At 32.1% G+C, this 23,736-nt stretch overlaps 1 protein-coding gene across 2 annotated transcripts in view; it reads right to left on the minus strand.

The window, feature by feature from the left end:
- kug (FAT atypical cadherin kugelei) overlaps nucleotides 1–23,736 on the minus strand; it is a 413,066-nt gene that overhangs the window by 7,560 nt on the left and 381,770 nt on the right. For both annotated transcript variants that reach the window (XM_089099328.1, XM_089099327.1), the window contains 4 exons: nucleotides 14,055–14,431; nucleotides 11,029–11,534; nucleotides 8,597–8,882; nucleotides 4,206–4,340 (listed from right to left, as the gene is read on the minus strand). In XM_089099328.1, coding sequence (XP_088955454.1) covers nucleotides 4,206–4,340; nucleotides 8,597–8,882; nucleotides 11,029–11,534; nucleotides 14,055–14,431 — 1,304 coding nt within the window. The remainder of the gene's footprint in view (nucleotides 1–4,205; nucleotides 4,341–8,596; nucleotides 8,883–11,028; nucleotides 11,535–14,054; nucleotides 14,432–23,736) is intronic.

Genomic DNA, 23,736 nt, shown 5'->3' on the forward strand with positions numbered 1-23,736 from the left:
AGTTATAATAATTTTTCCTGAAGATAAAATTGTCTGTACTGAAATTTTAAAAAGCACATTACAAATTAATTTGATTATCGACAGTATAAAATTAATTTGATTAATTGGTAATAAATACACAAAAGGTTTGAATCCCATATTGCATCAAATTTTTTTTCTTTTCACCGAGCAAAGCTCTGTCCCCTGGTATTTTTTACTTTAAGTACGTTCAATAAAAGAGTGTGATATGATTTAAGTAACACATAGTGAACGGGCGTAAGGTAGGGTTTTCCAAATTTAATTAAAAGAAACTTTATCTCACTATTAGTTTAACTTTACTTAATAAAAATATCCATGAGCGTAAGGAAAGGGGGGGGCTACAGCCCCCCATAGAACTTCAAATTTAAACTAGATATGGCTGAAAAAGCAGTCGATAAAAGGTTGATGGCTGAAAGCTTATTGATGATTTTTGGCGTTTACTTATTAATACAGATTTCATAGGTATGATAGAACTTGCTGGCAATGTAAGGTTTTGTGAACTGACAATATAACTTCAGTCCCCCCCCTTCATCACACCTTCATCGGCTGCCCCCCCCCCCCCATAGACAAGAAGCTACGTACGCCGATGACAAATTTCTATTCATTATTAAATTACAGCAATCATTTATTTATTGATCTTTAATTCCAACATTCATATTACTTTGATAAGATTATATGTGCTCCAAAAAAATCCATACAAAAGTTGTTATATTATTCTTTCTGTTTTATTCGATAGCGTGAACAAACTTAAATAATCAGGAGATTAAACGATAAAGAGGAAGAAGGGAAGAGCGAGCCAACAAGCGAGACAAAAAGAGAAAGAGGGAGAAAGAAGAAGAGAGAAAGAGGAAGAGAGAAAGAGAGAGAGAAAGAGAAAAAGAGAGAGAGAGAGAGAGAGAGAGAGAGCGCGCAACGAATGAACACCGAAAAATCATATATACAAAAAATACTTCAACAGTTCAAAAAAAGAAAATAGCAAGAAAACTGAAATTATACAGAAGAAAAAGAAGGAGCTGAACGTCAGGTTTTTTTTTTTAACATGCATTAAAGGATGAAAGGTTAAACCTTTTCGAAACAGTAGCTAAAAACGAGACTTAACGTTAAACAACCTTGTTTTCTGGCTCAACTGATTCGAACATGTGTTGGACTCGTGTAGGCAACAAGCGTTTTCACAGAGCAAGTTTTAGCGCCAAAACATGGGACTAGAGTAACAAATTACATATTGCCTTTTGTTTACACTTCTAATGGGACAACTGGGCTTATTTTGCGACAACAACTATTGGATACGAGCAGGGATGCTGCTGAAAGCTAATAAAATATCATATTCAGGATGAAGTCAGTTTTCGTTAATGTAGTTTTCATTTCGGCTGAAACCAAGCAATTCCACACAAACACGTTTATGAAAATAACAAAAACACGATGAAGACAACACTGCCTTACATAATACTAATAACAAAGGGGTTAACAAAGAAGAATTACGTTAAGACAGTGAAATTTTAGTAAATGAACATAACTAATGGATAACTTAACAAAATCAGATAACTTTAAAAATAGACTTAAAATACGTGACAATTAAAACTAAAGCCAAAATTAAAACAGTCGTAGCATCATTACTCGAAGGAAGTTCAGCATGAGTCCTGGCCGACTAATACGCTTATGACGTAATGATCTGTTATACTTATGAAAAAGGTTACGCACAAGATACTTCACGTTCTTTTCCTTTCCTTTTCCTTTTTGTTCTTTTCTTTTTTTTTACATCCATTAATTCTGTAACAGAGCTGACCCATGTTAGTGTAAAAAAAAAAAAAAAAAAAAAAAAAAAAAAAAAAAAAAAAAAAAAAAACCCCGTGGTTCTGCCGCAATTCGTTTAAGTGTCAGGAAATGTCCAAGAACTTCTTTTTCTATATTCTTCTGATGATTTATGACCACTGTTTTTACATTGGGAAATATTAATAACTTGATGTTGGAGTCTCAACAAAAGCCAGAAATTTGTGGGAGGACTGCAAGATGTTGAATAGAAATTTAGTTTTTCTAGTAGATAAATTCACAATGAAAAACAAGAATAACATAATGGAATAAAATATGTTGGTGCTACGATGAAATACATTCGGTCCTTTGGAAGACTAAATATTTCAAGAAACAAGAAAATTATGTAACATTTGGGAAAACTGTGATATTTTAATGGCAATTTTCTCGACGTTACAACCCCTCCTCTTCCCAGTTAGAATAGAGACCTTTTCTAGTTTTATTCCTATTTCTAAAAATTATTTACGTTTACATGTCCTTTTTTCGTCAAAGATTAGACTTTGCATAACCACTACTCGTTCAAAAAAAAAAAAAAAAAAAAAAAAAAAAAAAAAAAAAAAAAAAAAACGAAGCCTATTTCTGGTCCTAAAAACACTAATGTTATCAAAATTCTTTTTTTTATTTTTAGTTACTTTTAGACCGAGTAAATCTTGACCACGAAGTGTTTGAAAGACGGAATACTTTGACCTTCAGAAGACGAAATATTTAAAAAAAAGAAAATTATATGGCATTTTGAAAAATATTATACTTTTATGGCAATTTTTAGAAATTTAACACCCTCTCCTTCCCATTTAGAAACCTTTTCCAGTTCTATCCTTATAAAAAATTATTTCTGGTCTTTAAAAATTTACGGTAATGTTATTATTTTATAACTCTCGTTATTGTTAGAAAGAATCAATCCTTACTTAAAGTTCTTAAAGTGCTTTACTGCGAACTGTTTGAAAGACGAAAGACCTGACCCTCAGAAGACTAAATGTTTAAAGAAAAAAAAATTTACATTTGGAAAAGCTGCGACACCTTTATGACAATTTTTTTTTAACCTTTCACCTCTCTCCCAGGGGTGGTTCTAGGCCTGGGCACAGGGTTCAGCCCCCGCCCCGTTTTTCTGACAATGAATGTCGTTTATTTTGTATTTTTACACTCTTATTAAGGCACCCCCCCCCCAAGATTATGAGTCCTGAAACCGCTACTGCCCTCTCTGCTGGCCAATTAGAAACGTTTTCCAGTTCTATTCCAATTCTCAAAAATTATTTATATTTAAATGCCATTGTTGTTCTGTTCTTTTAAGTCCCTGAAGTACGAAATTCTCACCACAAACGCACCGACAAGATTCGACTATCTATAATCACTACTCGTTCTAAAAAACAACTTAAAAAACCTATTTCTGATCTTTAAGAAATACAATGTTATCAAAATCCCCTTTTTTATAATTTTGGTTGCTATTAGCAGGTGTTACTCCTTACTTACAGTTCGTTATCACAAACAGTGATGAAAGACCTAGTTTCTATACAGGAACTCAAATAACCAGCTCAAAACTTTCCCACGAGGCAGCCATCTGATCTCGGTATGCAAAAACAAGGTTTCGCATTCCACCACCATCTCCTCGCAAATGACTCGAAAGAGCTAAGCGTCCAAAGAACATATTGACACACCGGAGTAACATATGTTAAATTTTCACAAACTAAATAACTTTCAATCGCTGCTGTAGTTTTGCATTATCCTTAATATACCCCTAGGGTAGGGAGGTACACGGGGGGGGGGGCCTCGCCCCACCCCAAAATCATAAATTTCTTGAATGTTTGAGAAATTCTTGTCTCAATTATCCAATAAAATTAGTTTTTTGTGGAACACATTCCTGAGTCACACCATAGCGTGGCTTGTGTCCACAAAGCTTCTATCTACATTAAGTTGTTCCATACGGTACCTCTGTGGCTTAGAAATCGAAACCTCATATATATTTACGGAATGCCCAACTTCGGTTCATATAAAGAATTTTGTAGTTTAAAAAATGTTGATTTAAAGGCCCAATCACAATGATATTTTGCTAATACCGAGATTTAGCTAGCGCTAATTTGATGCAATCATATTATTTATAAAATTTTCTGATTGGCTAAAAAAAGAAACAAATCCGATTGCCTCAAATTAGGGCTAGCCAAATCTCAGCATTAGTAAAGCCTCACTATGAATAGGCCTTAAGAAATACCGGATGTAAAAATATTCCCACATACAGAATAAACATTTTTTAAATGTTCCTTTGAAAGAAATCCTTTTTTTAGTTTTATATAATATTTTTATGGGTAAAAGTGGATAAAAACTTTCAAGGCTCCCTCGAATTTCGTTTATATTATAATTTTATGAAATAAATGAACGGACTAACTTACGGGCACAATCTTCAGTTGATGATAGTTGAGCCCTTCCAGTACTGCTGACATACGCTACTGTCATCTCTTTATTGTTCGGCTTCAAATTGCTGATCTTGTTGCCACAAGATGTTTCTGATGGTTTCAATTTGAAATCTAATAAGAGAAAATAAATATTTTTCAAATATTTTCTTTAAACCTTATCAAATACTAAACTCAATCGGTATCAATTTTTTCTAACTAATACTGAATTATTTTTTTGATGAATAATTTAATTTTTTTTTTGTTTTCTTTGATTATACCTCCTCCATACCATACCGTGACATTTGAATGGGATTTGGTTGTGTTAAGTATTTGTTAGTAATTGATATCAAATAAATAAATAATTCACGGATTATGGAAAACAAATATATAAAACTTTGACAAGAAATCATTTTGTATGCTTAGATAGACCAGAAAGCCAGAAATTTGAATACAATATAAAGTTCCCAACCCCGTAGTTTCTCAGTCCTTATCTCTTTATCAGCACGGTAATTTTACCTATTAAAGTGAATTATAAATAAAAGTTATTATTACAAAATAATTATATTACTTAAATTATAAACAAAGAAGGACCAATCTTTTGAAGTGTCTGTTTTTGAAAAGCAGGCTAAAAGGAATTTCTCTTTAAAAAGCAAGCTATTGAAAGACAGTGTATAAACTAAAAAAACGTGGTATCTTTCTCTTTTTTATGGACCTATTAAAAAAAAACAAAAAAAAAAAACGTTTAATGTAAAATTCAGATTCACTGAAAACTCTGAAAAGGTCATAAAGTCTGATTTTTTCTTTTACTGAAAGAAAAAAATCCCCTTTTCAGACCAACATTTTAAAAAGTATAACATAAAATTAAAAATGAATAACTATATAGAACTTATTGAAAGTAAAAAAACAAGGTTGAAACCTAGGAAAAGTTGTTGTTTAAGAATTCCTAACAGAGATTACCAGTTCTTGAAAGAATGGAACAAATACTTTAAATTCTCGAAATTAGAAAATAAAATTGATCAAAAACAAAGAAAAAAGGGAAAAAGAATTAGAGAAGGTTTGGTATTTTTATACTAGCTATCAATATCTTGATATTATTTATATTATTTTAACAGGGACTCAGATAGAGGGGGGGGGGGGTGGCGGGGGTTCAGTTACTACCCTCTAAATTTCCAGGAATATCAAACTCTGTATTTTCATTAAAAAATTCGGCAACAGTCGAAATCCCCCCCCCCCTCCTTAGGATTTGAAAAATACCGTCTTGTATCTCCATTAAAAAAATTTATAAAAATCCCTACCAACTCCCCCCCTCCTTAGTTTTAGTGATTGACACCACTTTATATATTTGCCCCTAAATTTTTGAAACAACCTTATTTTTTATCTTTATTACAAAATTCGAAAACAATCAAAATTCCCTTAACCTTTATGAGTTAAAAAATACTCTTCTGTATCTTCATTATAACCAAAATCCAAACCCCCCCCCCCAAATTTTTTTTTTTTAATGAATTGACGCTACTTTATTTTGAAATACTTGCCCCTAAAATTTGAAAAATACCCCTTTTGTATCTTCATTAAAAAAATCGAAAAGAAATCCCTATCACCACCTCCCTCCACATTTTCATGAATTGACACCACTTGGTTTTACTTTATTATTCAGTTCTATCCCTAATATAGAGGCGAATTTATACTGGGCCACACGATCAAAAATCGCTAGGAAAAGCCTCTTAAGACTTTCAATATTTCTAGCTAGAGAATACCCCAGTTCTTAAATCTCAGGCATCAAGTAATATCTTTAATAATAATAACTTTTATTATTAATAAAACTTAAAATACCTCTAATAATAATGGGTATATAGAGCCCAAGACTTTGCGGGGGGGGGGGAGGCAAAAGATGAACAGGGTTGTAGTCTCGGCTACCTCAATATGAATTCACAGGTGGAGTTTAGTTAACATTAGGTGTTTTATAAACATTTCGCATTTATTACCAATAAACAAAGAGCGGTTGGTAATTTTTAATATTCTAATAATATTAATTATAGTTAATTATATAATTAATAATAATATAATTTATTAAATAATTAACTATAATAACAACATTTTAATGTTCATGCTATAATTAAGTTCCAAAGCTATTCCTCATTTAGGACTAACAACTCCAACTAGGGAATATTTAGTCCTTTGCTAAACTTCCTTAACAATGACTTACACTAATCCTTTAAATCCCCTCGTCCCGTCCACGTCCTATTTCTATTCTCTCATACTCTTAACTAATGTTCTCATGGGACTTAATAAATTTACTAGTTTATCAAGTTGAATAATCTAAACAGGGAGAAATTTGCGATTTTATAACTTGACGGGAAACTGTGAAATTCAATTGGCAACTTTCTGTTGCAAGTAAAATATTAGAACGTTGAGTATATTCTAAACGTCAATGACTTCTAAGCGTTTGACAACGTAGCTAACAATGTGTGATAGCCCGACCTATGTGTCAGGTGTGATAATTAAAAAGTCGTTGACTTACAATTTTACAGAACAAAAAATTAGAAATGATTTTTTTCATTTAACTATGAAAAACATTTAAAAATGGAATTATTATTTCATTTAATGATTTTTTTTCATTTAACTCCTATATACTTGTCTAACTAAAATAAATGGTACAGACAATTCTGAAAAATTACAAACAATTTTAAAAACATTTCAATATTCGACTTCTTCTCAAACTAGGGCTGTACATTACAAATACATTAAGTTGTTACTTGGATTCCCACTAAGCACTCATAATACGCCTTTAAATTTTGAGTGTGGATTTACAGATTCCTCCCCCTCACTGACTCTGTCACAACTAACCCTAGCGCCATTAAAAATTAATGGCCTTGCAAATGTTTAAAAATAATATTAAAATTAATTATAAAATTAAAATTAAATAAATTTAAAATAAAATTTAAATTAAATAATTTAATATAAAATTAATATTAAATTATAATTTAAGATTATATTTTAAATTATATAAATAAAATTATATTTTAAATAAAATATAATATTTTATATTATATTTTAATATAATAAATAAAATTATATTTTAAATAAAAATACATATAATTTAAAATTATATAATTTAAAATTATAAAATTAAAATTAATAAATTTAAATAAAATTAAAATTAATTTCATAGCTATTTCAGCCAGAAAAAAGGAAATAGAACCAGAAGATATTAAACATATATTTGAATTTGTTTATTTGATCTATTTTTATATGTATAAGTAATCTTTTCCTCAGCGTTCACTGTCTTAGGCAACGTCGGATAAGCAGGTATCTCAACTATCACGAGCCAATGTTTTGGTTACCATTATGTGGAGATATTCTATGAAGACATATATATACTAGGAAAAAGCGATATCCAAACAATAGTGACTGGGACAACCGTTGGAAAAAGCAGCCAATATTCTGGTTACTATTATATGGAGATAAAAACATCTTTAGGAACAATGTAATTCGAACGCTAGAGACTGACACAACGTTGGATAAGACCTCCAATGTTTTGGTCATCATAGTTAATGCGGTAGGTGAAAAGATATGCACCATCAAAAAAGCAAGAAAAAGATATATAACGAAAAACACGGAGAATAACTCAACATGCGCTTAAAAATATATAACAAACGTTTTGTAAACGTGTAACATAAACCGTGCAATGATACAGGAACAATCGTTATCTAAGTGTATTAGTGTTATAAGACAAATTTCTTAATTAAATTGCAGATCCTTGTTTAACGTTGGTTGTGATAGTTGGTTGTTTAACGTTGGTTGGTTGTGATGGATAACGTAATTAACGTGAAGGTTGTGATAGTTAGAAAGGCTTTTTTTTTAGGTGAGCGAAAAAAGGAAAATTATTTTTGTTGAACAGTTTTTTTTATGCCTGTAATCGTTGTATTGTAGGCATAAAAAACGAAATTTTATTGTATATTACTATACATTTGTTATATTCCGCTGTGTTATGTCGTTCTGCTCATTTAAGCTGTAAGTTACCATACATTGAACATTCTGCATGTTATATATGTTGTACATTCTGGATTGTACATTCTGCACTGTTATATATATATACATTGTATATCAGGAAGGGTGAGCGAAAGGGCCTCGAAACGGAGATCAGCAGCACCGGTTTGGACTTTTATGGGTCTAGTGCCGTATTCTTTACCTTACCTTTTTACATAGTATATCGTTATATCATATCGTAATAAATTGCGACAATTTCATTTAAACCCTGAGAAGCATTACCTTTTATTGTCACTTACTATAAATAAATAGACTAATAAAAAAATACAGTTTACCTGGACTATCAATTAAGAGTCCAAAATTTAAAAAAAAAGTAAAAAAGAGTCCAAATTTCAATTTACCATTATGAATTTTTTCGTAATACTTTCCCGCTAGATTATGTTCCATTTCTGGCCAAGGCTGTTTTCGCAGCTCCCCTTCATCCAAACCAAATGCTTCATGGACTTGTCCACCATTTAAATTCGAAAACTCAGACTGAGCATATGAGTTGAGCATAGGCAGAGTTTCCAGTTCATCGCCAGCTGAGCCGTAGCTTCTAATAGTGTCTAGATTGTTTAATGCGACATAATTCTGATCATTTCCACTAGGAGAATATGATGAAGGACGGGGTGGCAACATTGGTGGAACCTGAAATATGAGTAAGAAGAGGAAAAATTACTTCTTCTCAAAATGAACCTCGAGCCATATTTTCGTCAAGCTTACTCTTTGATATGCAATCAGTCAAGCGAGTTCCTATGACTGTTCTTAGACAATTCATCTGGAGAACATTTAACAAATGTGTCCAGGAAAAGTTTCCAGATCACTTACCGTAGAATAAGCATACTAAGAAAATGTAGCTGAATTTTATTGTTCTTGATCATCTTTATAGCCCTAGAAAATGGGTTTAAACCACTTTTTCACCTACCTTTAAAATACAAGCGGCCAAGCCAATTAGGCTTAGGTTTCAATTGTTCGCCTGTGAGTCCTAGCAAATTCAGCCCCAGATTTCGCATACGAGTCCAGTGGATATTGTCTGTCACGCGACACCAAAATCAGTCTATTGTTTCATCTTTTAGTTCAGTGACTATCTGTTTTATTTCTGCCCTGGGAATGGCCTATGGATGGATGAAAGGTACCATAGACCTATCTATCAACAAATGAAATGACATCATTTTTATACAATCCTAAAAAGGGCTTATGCCAGATTTGCTTCTCACTGGGACTATCTCTCTTAGCTTTTTCTACAATTAGCCAGGGCTTGATTCCTGCAACTACATGATTTTAATCCAATAATTACCCCAGTTTTAATTTATAAAACTGAGAACTAGAGCTGATGATTAACCTAAGTGTGATAGTTTGGTCGACGCATCCTCTCCCCTTAGTAAATTCCCGCTGTTATTCTTTACGACTTTAATTGTTGGATTTTTTAATATTTATTTAATTTTAAAATTGATGTTTAAAATTAAATCTTAAATTTAAGTTAATTAAAATTAATGTATTTAATTTCTAATTAAATTTCAATTAAATTTAATTAAAATTACCTTTAATTTTGTTTTAATTTTAAAACTAATTTTAATTAAAATTAATGTTAAAAATTAATGTTTAATGTAATAAGTATCATCATGCTAAGTAATTTACTTCCTACAGAAATCAATTAATTGCCTCTGTAATTACCACCGTCGTTCTTATCACTTTTATTATACCAGGATTTATTTCCTTAAAATCACTAGGTACTCCCCTAATATAAGAACAGGTTAAAAATATCCCATTTGTTTAAGAGTAGATGACTGATGATTTAGAGCGTTCAACATTAGTGTGGATTCAGCAAAGTGAAGAAAGAAATATACGGTTATAAGAGAAGCGACACCGAGGGGGAGAGGGAGAGAGAGAGCGGGAGAGAGAGAAGAAACATATAGAAAAACAATAGCAACATTCACTTCAAGATTTTTGAAACCACTTTTTCGAGTTATAATTTCCCTTTTTCAAGTAAAAATATGGACATTTTTAGAAAACATTAGGCCGAAGTCAACTGAATTCCAGACATCGAGACTTTGGCAAAAAATAAACTTTGTTGAAGGACAAAAAAGTAATGTGGGTTCAATGGCGCGTGGGTTTGCTTCACAGTTGCTATGAGAGGCAACCAGCTACTTTTGGAGCCCACCAAAAACTGAAGAGATAAACGTATGAATTAAAATTCCAGTCATGAATACAGTGAATTGCCCTGCACACAATTTTTCTTGGACCAGCCAAGCAGGGGAGTGGATCTTAGAGCTAGTACACCCCCCCCCCGAAATATGAAGACTTGCCATTTTTATCATTTCTTATATTTCGCAAAAGCTGATCCCTTTTAAGTTGCACCCCCTCTCCACCCGAAGAAAAATCCTGCTTACTTTCCTGATAGGGATGTTGTCAAATACTTAGACAATTTCAAAAGAATAATTGATTAAACAGCCATTTGTAGAATTAAGCAGCCATAAATTAATAATTAATAATTAATTAAGTAAGTAAATTAATAATTAGCAAAAGAAATCTATTCAATATTGAGCCCTCTTCCATGCAATGAATAGATTTAATTTATGAATAAATTTTTAGATTTATCAATTAAAAATGGTAACAGATAATATTATACGTAGATATTCCAAACAAAAAAATTATAATTTGTATTCTTTGTAGTATATACAGTTATCTCTTTCTTTTTTTTAAATCGTTCCGTTTTACCCTACATAAATTTGGTCCACCTTTTTTTTTATTCTGCTACGTAAAAAAAAGAGGCAAAAAATCAAATGAATCTTACCTGTGAGGCCACAGCTTCTAAGTTACTATTCTTAGTCAGCTTTTTGGAATAGTCACAATCTCTTGTCGAGTTCAGTGGCATCATTTCCCTTCCATTACTATCAAAATATCGACGGTGGCGTCGTCTTTTCCGACGATTTCGACAGTAGCAAGCACATACCATCATTAAAATCAATATAAGACTAACAAGTGTGGCCAGAATACCAACTGTTACTTCTTGTGGTATTTCATTTATAGCACCAAAAATGCCACCGACAATTCCAACAGATTCAGAACAATATTGCCCAGTGGCATTTGGAGGGCAGGAACAGCGGAATGTGCCAAACATGTTGAGACAAACACCGCCAGAGTGGCATGGGTTTGGCTCACATTCGTTGATGTCTGTGTTACACAGTTCACCGGTGAAGCCTCTGCACTTACATATTGGACCGGATATGCCTTCTTCACAGATGCCACCGTTTTTGCATGGATTAGGACGGCAAAATCTCCCGTACTCACAGCGTTTTCCTAAACAGAGTAATTCAGTTTTAAATTTTGGAGAAAATTTCAAGAGTGACTTAAGTAGAATCAATTTTAATTTGTATTAAAGACAGCAAAAATATATAACCTAACTTTAAAATATGAAGTACTTTTAACTAGAATTTAGATATTATTTTCTGCATTTGTTGTGGGAAACAAATTTTCAGTCGAAAAAGCAAAAAGCAAATCAGCGACAAAACATCTCTATCGAATTCAAAATGTTTTACTAAAATTAAATTTAAAAAACAATGAAAAAATAGAAAATGAAAATAATTTTTCTCTACTCTAAAACAAGAAATGAATTTTATAGGAGTTCAGAGATTTTTATTGGAGTTCAGATATTGACTTCTGCATTAGTAGTGGAAAATGAATTTGAAGTTCAAAAAGCGAAAAGAAAAATAGCAAAAAATAAATTGAGATATTTGTAGCAAAAAGAATCACATTTGCAAAAATAAAGAAAAATGCGGCGAATTCGCAACGTTATATTAAAAAAGGTTGTTAAATTAAAAACTGAACGTGAAAATTGGGAAAATTAAGTTGAAAGCAATATTTCTTTAACTCTAGAATAAGATTTGCTTCTTAGATATACATTTTGCATTTGGAGAGGAAAGGAAATTTGTGAAAATTAAACAGCAAAAAATTTATGTAGACATTTATAGCGAAAAGAAATGCTTCTGGTGACAAAAAAAAATCTGTAGCGATTTCAAAGAATTTACTAAAATTAGGCTACTCAATTAGAACTTTAAAATAAGAACTGAAAATAATACTCCCTAGCTCCAGATTAAGGTTTGACTCATACAGGAGTTCAGATATTACATTCCAGATTTGGAGTGGAAAATAAATTTGTAGTCCAAAACCAAAAAGAAAAAGCAAAAAATACATGTAGACATTTGTAGGGAAAATAAATGTTATTTCCGAAAAGGTATCTATAGTAACTTCACTGTGTTTTACTTTACTAAAGTGTTCTTTTTGCTATCCATTCACCCGAGAAAAATTCCAGCGTGTGTCCCTAGGGGGGCTTCCGAATTGATTCCTATCAATATTTATATCTATAACCAAATATTTATATCTATTCCAGTCTCCTATATGTTAGATTGTCATTTATTAGTTTACTTTTAGCTTGATCTGTTATTGAGTGATGGTCAGATTCACAGCTGTATATTATCCGCTTTATAAATTTTCTTAGCTTATTGGTCTTTGAAGTTTTCTATATTTCAAAAAGCTTTTTTGGCTATAACGATGATCTAACAATGATATAATGCTTAAATTTTTGGTTTAATTCCTTCTTGTTTAATTGGGAAAAAATCAGCTTCAATTTTGTTACGTTTTTTGCATAGTTCAAAATACGAATTCTTATACATTTCCCAATCAATTCGCAATCAAAATATATATATATATATATATATATATATATATATTATATATATATATATATATATATATATATATATATATATATATATATATATATATATATAAATATATATATAAACTACACTTTTGATTTCTTTTCGAGAAATCAAAAGTCGAGAATGTTTTCATTTCGTCGGAAGAATTTCAGGCGAAATTCTTCGTCGGAAGAATTTTTTGTGGGGATTCTTGGTAATTGAAGGGTATAAAGTTCATGTTAATTCAATAACAATCTACGTATGTAACAAAAAACACGAAAAAAGGAGTTCTGCTCCCGAGGAATGCCCTGGGTACCAAATAAAGGTAAGGAAAAAAAAAGAAACAATGAAAAAGAAAAGAATGATACCATTTGCCACCATTAATCAGCTCAAATTATGCGTTACGAGTTCACAGAATAGAAAAAAAAAACGAATACAAATAAAAGAAAGAAAGGTAGTACCATCCTCCTAAAACTAAATAAAAATGAAACTAACAAAAAAAATCGGTATATACATAAAATTTTAAAAACAGATAAGGTATGTGTACAAAAGTTGGACTATTCATAAAAATTTTTATACAAAACTCATAGAAAATCTTAGATAAAAATAAAATCGATTTAAAAAAAGTTTTCATCAAATTCTTAAAAATTCAAAAAAAAGACGAAGAGATTAAGCCAGCGTCTATGGATTATTTTCTGCAAATCCGAATACATGTATTGTCTAGAGCGCAAGAGTCTCCACCAGCATTGCCAACGCTTTGAAATGTATACTTTACCAAACTGTACCACAACAGAATAATTTGTATCATCTTAACAGCAGGTTAAAATTTGCCATATCCTTTTTCTTTTTCTATTGATCATTGCCATATCTGTGTATGTCCCAAAATTTCCAAATATACCGCATTGTACAAAAGCCTCTAAATTTTAGCAAAAACGGTACAATTGAAAGCGTTGGCAACAATGGTCTCTTCTGTATTTTCAATAATGATGCTGAAAAAGCAACGTTTAACTGTTTCTTCTGCCATGGAACATGAAGAGCGATTCGGGTCTCCCTTCTATAACAAATTAGTATTTCTACGTTTAGCCGAAAGTACAAAATGAAGACTAGCAATTTAGCTTACCTGTCAAGTTCTCGGGACACTGACATCTATAATCATTTTGTAAATTGAAGCAAAAACCGCCATACAAGCAGGGAGAAGAGGCGCATGGATCAGTATCAATTTCACACTTAGCACCAAAAAATCGTTCATGGCACTTGCACTGGTAGGTTACGCCACTCACTTCGATGCAACTGCCTCCATTCAAGCATGGTTGAGAGCCACAAAGACCAGGCCGAATTAATGAATGACGACAGATAAACTCGACATTCGTGAAGCGTCGGAGTGTGGCAACTATGGCGGGAGCAGGTACACCGATTGGGACACTTGCAGCAACGATATAGTTTCCACTGATGTGGTAAGGAAGCAAGGTACGGTCAACACGAATGTCATCCAGACACCTAGAATAAATGAATTGCAATAGAATTGGAGCACTGAGAGTTGGAGCATAGGAATAAAGGATTCTAAAAATATATGAGCTAAATAGGGTTGGAACGAACTGGAGCTAATAGTTTTCTTAACAATTAAAGCCAATTACTTTGAAATCACAGAAATATAGTAAGAAAGAAAAGGAAACCCCACAGGCGAAATAGTAATTCAGAATAATTCACCATAATCATGGATATTTTTCTTAATTCATTCAAATACTCATTTCAAGTATGAAAAATACCCATGATTAGATAATTCTGAGAAAAATTTTGACTTTTTATTTCTTTTCTTTCCTTGGGGTATTCACGATCTTTTTTTTTTTTTTTTTTTTTTTTTTTTTTTTTTTTTTTTTTTAAATTGCTAAAAGTTCTACTTGCTATGGCTAAAAATCCTTATGAAACATCATATTGCTATCGGAGCATACACCGATACGTTACTTGAAATAGCCCCTTGTAAGACATGAAGCCTGTCGATATTGTAATTTAATTTTTTAAGACATTTTTAAAACTTTCGAAGAGATTAGAAAATACCTACAGATTACAATTATACAGTGGCGTAAATTTGAAAGGGGAGGGAGGGGTATTGCCTTCTCATATTTTGAAAATTCCTTTTTTTGCTTTCATTGAAAAATACGCTTTTACATTTTCACTGAAAAATTACCCCTTAACCCCCCCCCTACATGTGAAAAACACTTTTTGTTTTGCTCCTCTCTAGTTTCTGTGAATTCACCACTGCCTTCGTAGCTTTTAGATAATTATGTTTGTCCATAGTAACATAAATTGAAAAAAAAAAAACAAAAAAAAACAGAATTTAAGAAACAATACATGCAAGGAGGAAACTAGTTTTTATGCTGGTTCCAAATATATAAAAACTAATCAAGTCTAAATTTACCTACCCAAAGTTGGCAATACACGAAAATTTGAATAGTTTTAGAAAAAAAGGAAATACACATCTAAAAGGGGTTCAATCTTGACGAAAATTTCACCACTAGCAATTAAAAAAAAAAAAAACTGCCACACCCAATCTGTTTTCTAAAAACCCCTATTTCAAGATGAAAAAAAAAGATATACATGGCACATGGTTGAAACTTTTCAGTAAATTTGAATTCAGCATGTCTGATAACCCTTGACAGAGGTTTGAGCCACTTCAGTAAAAAAAGAGAATTTCTTATTTTTACATAAGAAGGATAGTTCAAACAAAGCTTAATTGAAAAGGGAGGACGAATGCGCGACTACTTATGCATGTTGTACATGATTATTACTACATACTGTACGTTTGTAAATCAAGTTTTACGGGAGGTCAAGCAATTTTTCTAGGGGGCACGGGAGGGGCGGCTGAATGTCAAAATTTCAGGGCTAACTTTTTCTATTTTATGGAAGTTTCTTCGGTAAAACTTGAAGAGTTGGCGGGGTAAATACCTTTCCTCATATCCCTTATTTTAAAGAAAAATATTGAAATCAGAGTTGTCACTCAGAGGAGGGAAGCCGCTTTCCTATTGGCGAAAAATTAGGAATTTAGCATGGAAGGTACCGTACTCATTTACATGAATAGCTATAAACCAAGGGGAGGGGATGAGAGAACTTCCTCTCCTCCAAAGGCGGTCCGACGATCCCCTCTCCCCCAGACGAAAAGAAAAGCCACTGAAGTACACAAAAGGGTTGAAATCTTAAGGAATTTAACCCCATCAAGGTAGGCATTCATGGCAACTCAAATCAAGAATTTGAGCCTCCTATTTAAAAAGAAAGAAATGAAAAAAAGAAAGAAAGAAAAGAAAAGAAAAAAAAAGAATGAAAAAGAAAGAAAAAAAATACAAAAAATGATGTAAAGACTATCGTTTTTTCTTGATAAGGATAGTTAAAATAACTTGCTTAGAAGTTCTCCTCAGAGACGATTTCATCATATGCACAACAGAAAACCATTTCATAATACGAAGCAAACTTTTCTTTGGGGAGAGGAGGAATAAGGGATCAAAAAATTTGAATACAGGGATATTTATAGAAATGAGGGAAGAATCAGAGCAACCTTGAAAATTCAGGTTGGAGACCCGGTTGGAAAATTCAGGTCCACAAGATACATAATCGATGGCATCGAGTCAATGGCTGGGAACATTGTAATATTGCTTATTAAAAAGAATATGCCATTTTCTAGCTGCATTTTTAAGGAAAGGAGAGACCACCGCAAAAAATACCATTTGTGCCATTTTGTGCCATAATTCCATAATTATGAATTAAATAAGGTTAAAAACTCATTGAACAAAGATCGTGATACAGTCATAAAGAAGTATACACTCTGTATTAGGTAAATACTCAGACTTTTTTTGAGGGGGGGGGGGAGGGGGGGGTTCTAAATGTATTATTTAATGCATTGGTTTTAAAATATTTACTAACTACAGAACTGTTGAAAATATGCCTTATTCATGCTGAGTCTAAACAGGAGGTTGAGATGGACAGCAGCCTTCCACAACTTAAGTAAAGAAGAGCTTGAAACTAAGACAGTAAACGTAAATTAAATAAACAGGGAGTTGACTTCTTTATCAATATCTTGGAATTCCTCCAATAGTTCATATATTATATACAAGAAAAAAAAACAGCAGTTCAAACTAAAGTTTTTCGCATGAAAGTAAAGAAGTACTTGGTAAAATAGAAAAAAACATATAATATAATATAAAAAATAAAATACATAAATAAAAAAATTAAACTCAAATAAAATTCTCAAATTTGGAAAGCCTTATTTTCCGGGGTATTTTCCTGGGGGGGGGGGGTATTTTCAGGGGTGGTAATCGCCGGAGGGGGGGGGTAAACGCAGACCACCATAAATTATATACAGTATAATCACGACTCAATAATACTTGGCTACTATAGTCTTGGCACGTACAAAAGCTCCGCCCATGCACTCGTACGTACAAACAGCTGCTCTCATTTGATCTGCCAGCAGCGGTCCAGTGTATATTACCCTGGAACACGTATTTTGGCAGAAACTTTCTCAAAATGCCTTTGAAACCAACTCGAGACTTTGCAAACTACTAGTAATTTCTAAAAACATTACACTACTAATTACCGATTTTTATATATGTATTGGAATAAATTAATTTAAAATCAGGTTCTTTAAAATTTAGTGTTGCAAAGGTGATGCCAATTTTCACGTTCAAGAGAAACTTGAGTTGTCAAACCGTGAAAAAATCTAAAGTCGCATATGTTTTTACGTTCTCCGGAGCACTTGCATCTCGGTCCGGCTTTGTATAATGGTTCAGGTAGGGAATGACTCTACTGTATATATCTATCTACAGTGGCTAAAAGAAACCCAACAAATATGGTAGGGGCGTGCTCTACCTCCACTCTTTAAGCTAAAATGTGATCCACACCACTTAACAAAAATTATTGTACATAAAAATATATTATAAAGATTATAAAATTATAAAATATATATTATAAAAATTATTCAAAAATACAAGTTCCGAACCGTGTGACTTTCCTTTCTTTACTTTGCTTACAAAATAAGATAATATATATCGTGTTTTTTTTTTTTTTTTTTTTTTAATATAACAACATTAAAAAAATTGTTTTACAATTCTAGCTATTCAAAGAAAAACTTTTGGTGAGCATTTGAAAAATAACAAACCCATGAATTGTTTATTCTAAGATACTTATGGAAAAAAACTAAAACTACTAGAAATAATTAGAGAAAAATGAGAAAAGAACAGATTACAAGGAGAAAAAAACTAAAGAGATGGAACTTTATTCTCTTTAGCTTTTCTCCTGCTATTCCCCTTAGCTTTTGAATATCAAATAAGTGGAAATGTTTTGTAGTAATAAGAAACAAAATAATCTTCCAATCCTTAATAATTCAAGGAACTTTTGTTCTCGGAGCAGTTATGAGAAGATTGAAGATGAACATTACCTTTTTATAGCAAAATAACAGAGTATGCGAAAAAAAATCATTCATAGAGTAAAATAGAGAAATTCACCTCCTTCCTCTTCCTTGTTTTGCTGCTGAGAACGTATTATCAATTTTTTATATATTTTTTTTATATTTTTATTAATTCAGCTCCTTCCTCTTCCTTGTTTTGCTGCTGAGAAATTATTATCAATTTTTATATATTTTTATTAATTCACTTCCTCCCTCTTCCTTGTTTTGCTGCTGAGAAAGTATTATCATCAAGAAACAAAATAATTGTAAATATCTAACTATTTGCAGCAGCGTTTTTTTTTTCAGGAATGTTATATGAGAAGGATTAAAAATGGAATATTAAATTTGAGAGACTAAATATGAGGGATTAAATAAACTTTGAAAGATTAAATAATTTATTATTATGATTATTATTTTACAAAAGTTACAGAGGAAAGTAAAAGAATGGGACCTTGATTACACTGAGTAATAATGTTTATGGGTAAAGAACAGTTCATGGAAAAGAAAAGTTCATAAAAAATCTAAATTGTAAAATTTTGAACCCCCAAAAATTTTTGAAATATACTTTTGTTACTTATTACTACTAAATATTTGAAAATGTTTGATAATCATAAGCTCATGATACAAGAAAGCTAGCCACAAACATAACAAAGTGTTTTCAATTGTGCGTTCCCTTCAAGCAATGAATAAAAAAGAGCATTGATTAACGATAAAAGGGGAAAAAATTCAATTTTTACCATGGATATCGAAAGAGTTATAACACTGAAAGAGAAATAAACACTGTTTTCCAGGTCTTTCTTGATTCCAATTTTTTTTTAATTGCTTTGACTAAGAGAGGAAGGCCCATTATTTTTAGAAATTACTGAGGAAAAATCAGAACGTAAAGAAGATTCATTTATGTTCTATTCATTTGGAGCAGAGTGGGGAAAATTGACTATTGGAATCAATTGGAATCAATTGGATTCACCTGGAGTCAATTGAATTCATTTGGAGTGGAATGGGGAAAATTGACTATTGGAGTCAATTGGAGTCAAAACTATTGGAGTGGGGAAAATTGACTATTGGAGTCAATTCGATTGATTTGGAGTCAATTGGATTCATTTGGAGTGGAGTGGGGGAAATTGACGAAAATTGTCAAACCCGGACCTCTTCCCCTCTTGATACGGTCTAGCCTTTGACCCCATGCATTGTTATGCTTTTTTTGGTTTTAGCAGAAATTCTCTTTACAGTTAAATTAAATCGCTATTCTCTTAAGTACGTCTAATGAAATAATTATCCTTATATACTTAATTATAATTGGAGTCACAACTATTGGAGTGGGAAAATTGACTATTGGAGTCAACTGGATTCATTTGGAGTCAATTGGATTCATTTAGAGTGGAATGGGGAAAATTGACTATTGGAGTCAATTCGAGTCAAAACTATTGGAGTGGGGAAAATTGACACAAATTGGTATGGAGGAAATTTATCGAGGAAGGAGGGTGGTAATCGATCGAGGAAAAGTATCAAGGAGGAATCAATACAGGAATTAATCGAAGAAGGATAATATACGAGAAAACTGAAATAAAACATGGCTTTCATTTCAGGGCTACTTATGGCATGTTAAACAGATCCAATGATGTCAAGTTAAATGTGAGAATTATTTTTTATATCAAGAAAATATAAAGGAAAGTAAAATCAAGCGACTTTTACTTTGTTGAACGAAAAAAAATTATGGTAAGAAAAATCAATTGACAAAAAAGAAAAACGAAAAAATTCAAATAGTAATTCTCGAACAAAAAAAAAATATTGAAATATTACTGACTGAAATGTATTTTATCTCATTACTACTAAATATTTCAACTTTTTTGATAATGAGGCACAACATAACAAAATACTTTCAGTTGTAGGTTTCCTGCAAGCAATGAGTAACAAAAGAAAAAAGAAAAAAAGAGTATTGATTAACGAAAAAAGGAAAAGAAAATAGCTTTGCCCTAGATATCGAAAAAGTACTTAAATTTTAAAGAAAGTAGCATTAAACGTGTTCTTTAAAAAAAAGAAATAAATACTATTTTCCAGTCTTTCGTGATTCCAGGAAAATTTTTTGAAGTGCTTTGTTTAAGTGGAAAAAGACCATGATTTTCAGAAATTGTCGAGGGAAATTTCAGAACGAAAAGGCGATTCATTTATGTTCTATTCATTTTATACAAAGCAAAACGTTCACCGAGTTTTTAAACAGAAGTTGGGGAGGGTTGATACTAATCGATACGGAAGAGATTTATCGACGGAGGGGAATGGCAATCGGTGGAGGAAAATGATCGAAGAGGAATCAGGGGAGGAATGAATAGAAAGAGGGAAATGACAGTGACGATCGAAATAAACCTGGCCTTCATTTCAGAGCTACTTATGGCATATTAAACGGCTTTAATGATGTCAGTTTGCTTTTTAAGAAAGAAAAAAGTAAAACCCCCCATTTTTCTGGCATGCACGCAGACTACAGTCTCAGTCGAAGACAAATCACAGAAATTACCAAAGGTGGTGAGCAAAATTTTAAAATAGTGAAATTCTAATTTGACAAGAGAAGCTTTAGAAAATCTGTATGGGCGACACTTTTAGACTAACAATTAGCCTTAGGTTTGTTTACTATATACTCTAGCCCAAAGAATCACTATGAATTATTATACGCTTCCTCAAAATAAGGGGAGGAGTTTCGAACGAGGTTCGATACTGATTTGTCTTGAATTTTACGCAGTCTAATTCGAGCTTTGACTTGGTCCGGGTATTTACTGCAGCATCTGGTGGTAAGATGTGGCAGTGCTAAGTGATAGGAAGCAATGTTGGCCGAAAAGACATTATTAAGTGGCCAGCCATTTCTCTTAATGATTCAAGCTCATATTTTCCAATGTTTGGACATAATTTTTTACCCTGCTTCCATCTATTATTGCTACTCCTCTTTCAGGAATAGCTACAATTTCGTCACGTAAGTAGTTGGTGTTCTGGAAAAATGGTGGCAAAGACGCACAGCGTATTCGAATTGCTGTTTTACATAAACTACAGAGGCAGTTTTACCACTGCACCTATCACACTCCAATCGGTACATTGTGGCAAGAGAATTTGGATTGATGCGTTCCCACCTTTTATTAGTTTATCAACATGCTCGGTAAACGTACAATCAGCAGGGTTACCACCTGTAGCACTATTTTATTATGTGTAGCACTTCAACACGTACTATTTCAGTCAATATTTTGACTATAGCACCGAATATTGCTGTGTAGCACGCATATGTGGGGAATTGTAGCACTTTAGGAACTGACTGTGGTGGCAACCCTGGCAATCAGAAAAAAGCACAACTTCAAGGATTTTGAACAACAAAAAAGCTGGAAATGGCACAAGTACGAAACAGTGTTCGGATCATAAAACTAACTTGAGGAATTCAGTTACAAAATTAGAATCGCGATTATATGGCAAGATACGTTTGGTGTTGTATTTTCGACTCGAATAATAACCATCAGAATCTTCGGATAATTTTTTAGAGTAACTAAACTAAGTATATGTAGATTATAACCTTTACAGTTAAATTTTGATAAACATCGTATTTCTTTTCATACACAAGTATAATCGTAAAATTTATCCGAAGATTCTAATGGTTATTTGTCGAGTCAAAAATACAGCATCAAACGTTTCTTGTCAGTATTATCGCGATCACAGTAAAGGAGTTTATCACTGACTAAGTTCCGGTGCAAAATTCCGTTTTTTAGAGTTTCGGTTACTATTGAGCCGGGTCGCTCCTTACTTACAGTTCGCTACCACGAACTGTTTGATGATCACGATCCCAGCAAAGATGTTTTTCACTGTCAAGCCGGATCCTTAAAACAAGATTGACGGTTTATAAACTAAAGTCAGGACTGGGCAAAATCAACAATCCAAATCCACAATCTTCTTTTGGAGCGTAGTTGTCGAATTCTGAATCTAGATTATGAACTTAAAATCATGATTATTAGTGGAACAGAATTATCATAATCTGAATTATCAGCGGAACGGCAAATTTACAATTCAGATAGTGATTTTAAAATTCGGTTTGTCAGGGGAAAAGGCCCAAAATCTTATTAGAAACATTTACATAGATAGATTCAAATATTATAGATTAAAGTAATAATAATAATTTATTTTTAACCCACATCATATACAAAAATGACAGTTGTGGAGCATAACAAAAAAAGAAGAGGATAAACTACAATACTGAAAAACTTCACAAGAGCAGAATAAACAAAGGAAAGGAAACACATTCCAGACACGAAAACATGAGAAAATGAAACTTTTACGAAAAGAAGCGGATAAGACGGTGGAACAGATCAAGACTTAATGGAGAACTATTTAATAATTTAGAACTTAATCTTTGAAATATTTGAATAATACTTGTTGCTGAATATAATGAAATTAAATTACTATTACGAATAGATAGGGAAAGATATAGCAGAAATTAAGATACCAGTAATAGTCGATCTTGATCCGTTCTAAATCACTTTTATTAAGAATACTGCTAAAACTGGCCTATGAACGCATAGAATGACCACACAAAGTGGAGTATAGTCTAGACTATATTGAGACTATAATAGTCTAGACTATATAAGTGGAGTATAGTCTAGTTAAATCTCTTCTTCGATAATGGTAAAATAAGATAAGATATTTATTTCAAAAAATGACTATCACAAGCCCCAAAGGGCCGAATTTGCATTTCGGAGTCATAAAAAAATATCATAAAAATAGCACAACAACTAAAAAACTGTCTAAACAATGCCAAAAACAACAATATCAGAAAGGCAAAGAAAAACAAAAAGAAAAACAATATCAGAAAAACAAAAAGTGTCAAATGTAAGAAAGTTAAAATAGGCACAAATTAAAACAAAACCAAAAAAAAAAATTGAGATAAAAATAATGTTAAAAAGGTTCAAAAGAGAATATATAAAAAGAGGAGGGAATGGAAGAGCCAAACGGACACCAGCATGGGTATCACCAGTAAAAAAAAAAAAAAAAAAAAAAAAAAAAAAAAAAAAAAAAACTAGTGGTGTATTTGATAAGTAGTGAAGGGGACAAAGGTTTTTTTTATATCTGGAGGTTAAACAACGGATGGAGGACAAGATAGGGATGGGTTCAGAAACAGTACGTGGCAGGCGGTGTCTGGATGGGGCGTGTCTTTTGGGGAAAATGTTTTCCGTGCGAGGGTTTATTATTGCATTTTTTGCAAAACAGAGGCACAGCGTTCCTCTCCTGTGCTTAAGAGTTACCAGCTTGGCCTTTTTTAGAAGGAGTGAATATGGTACCAAAGTTTCTTTAAAAATTATTCTTAGGGATCTTTTTTGAATAGATTCAGTTTTATTTGATTCATCACGGG

Source organism: Artemia sp. Qi Xiang Cuo, chromosome 13 (assembly GCF_049724085.1).
Source record: "Artemia sp. Qi Xiang Cuo chromosome 13, ASM4972408v1, whole genome shotgun sequence".
In the NCBI taxonomy this organism is placed as follows: domain Eukaryota; kingdom Metazoa; phylum Arthropoda; class Branchiopoda; order Anostraca; family Artemiidae; genus Artemia; species Artemia sp. Qi Xiang Cuo.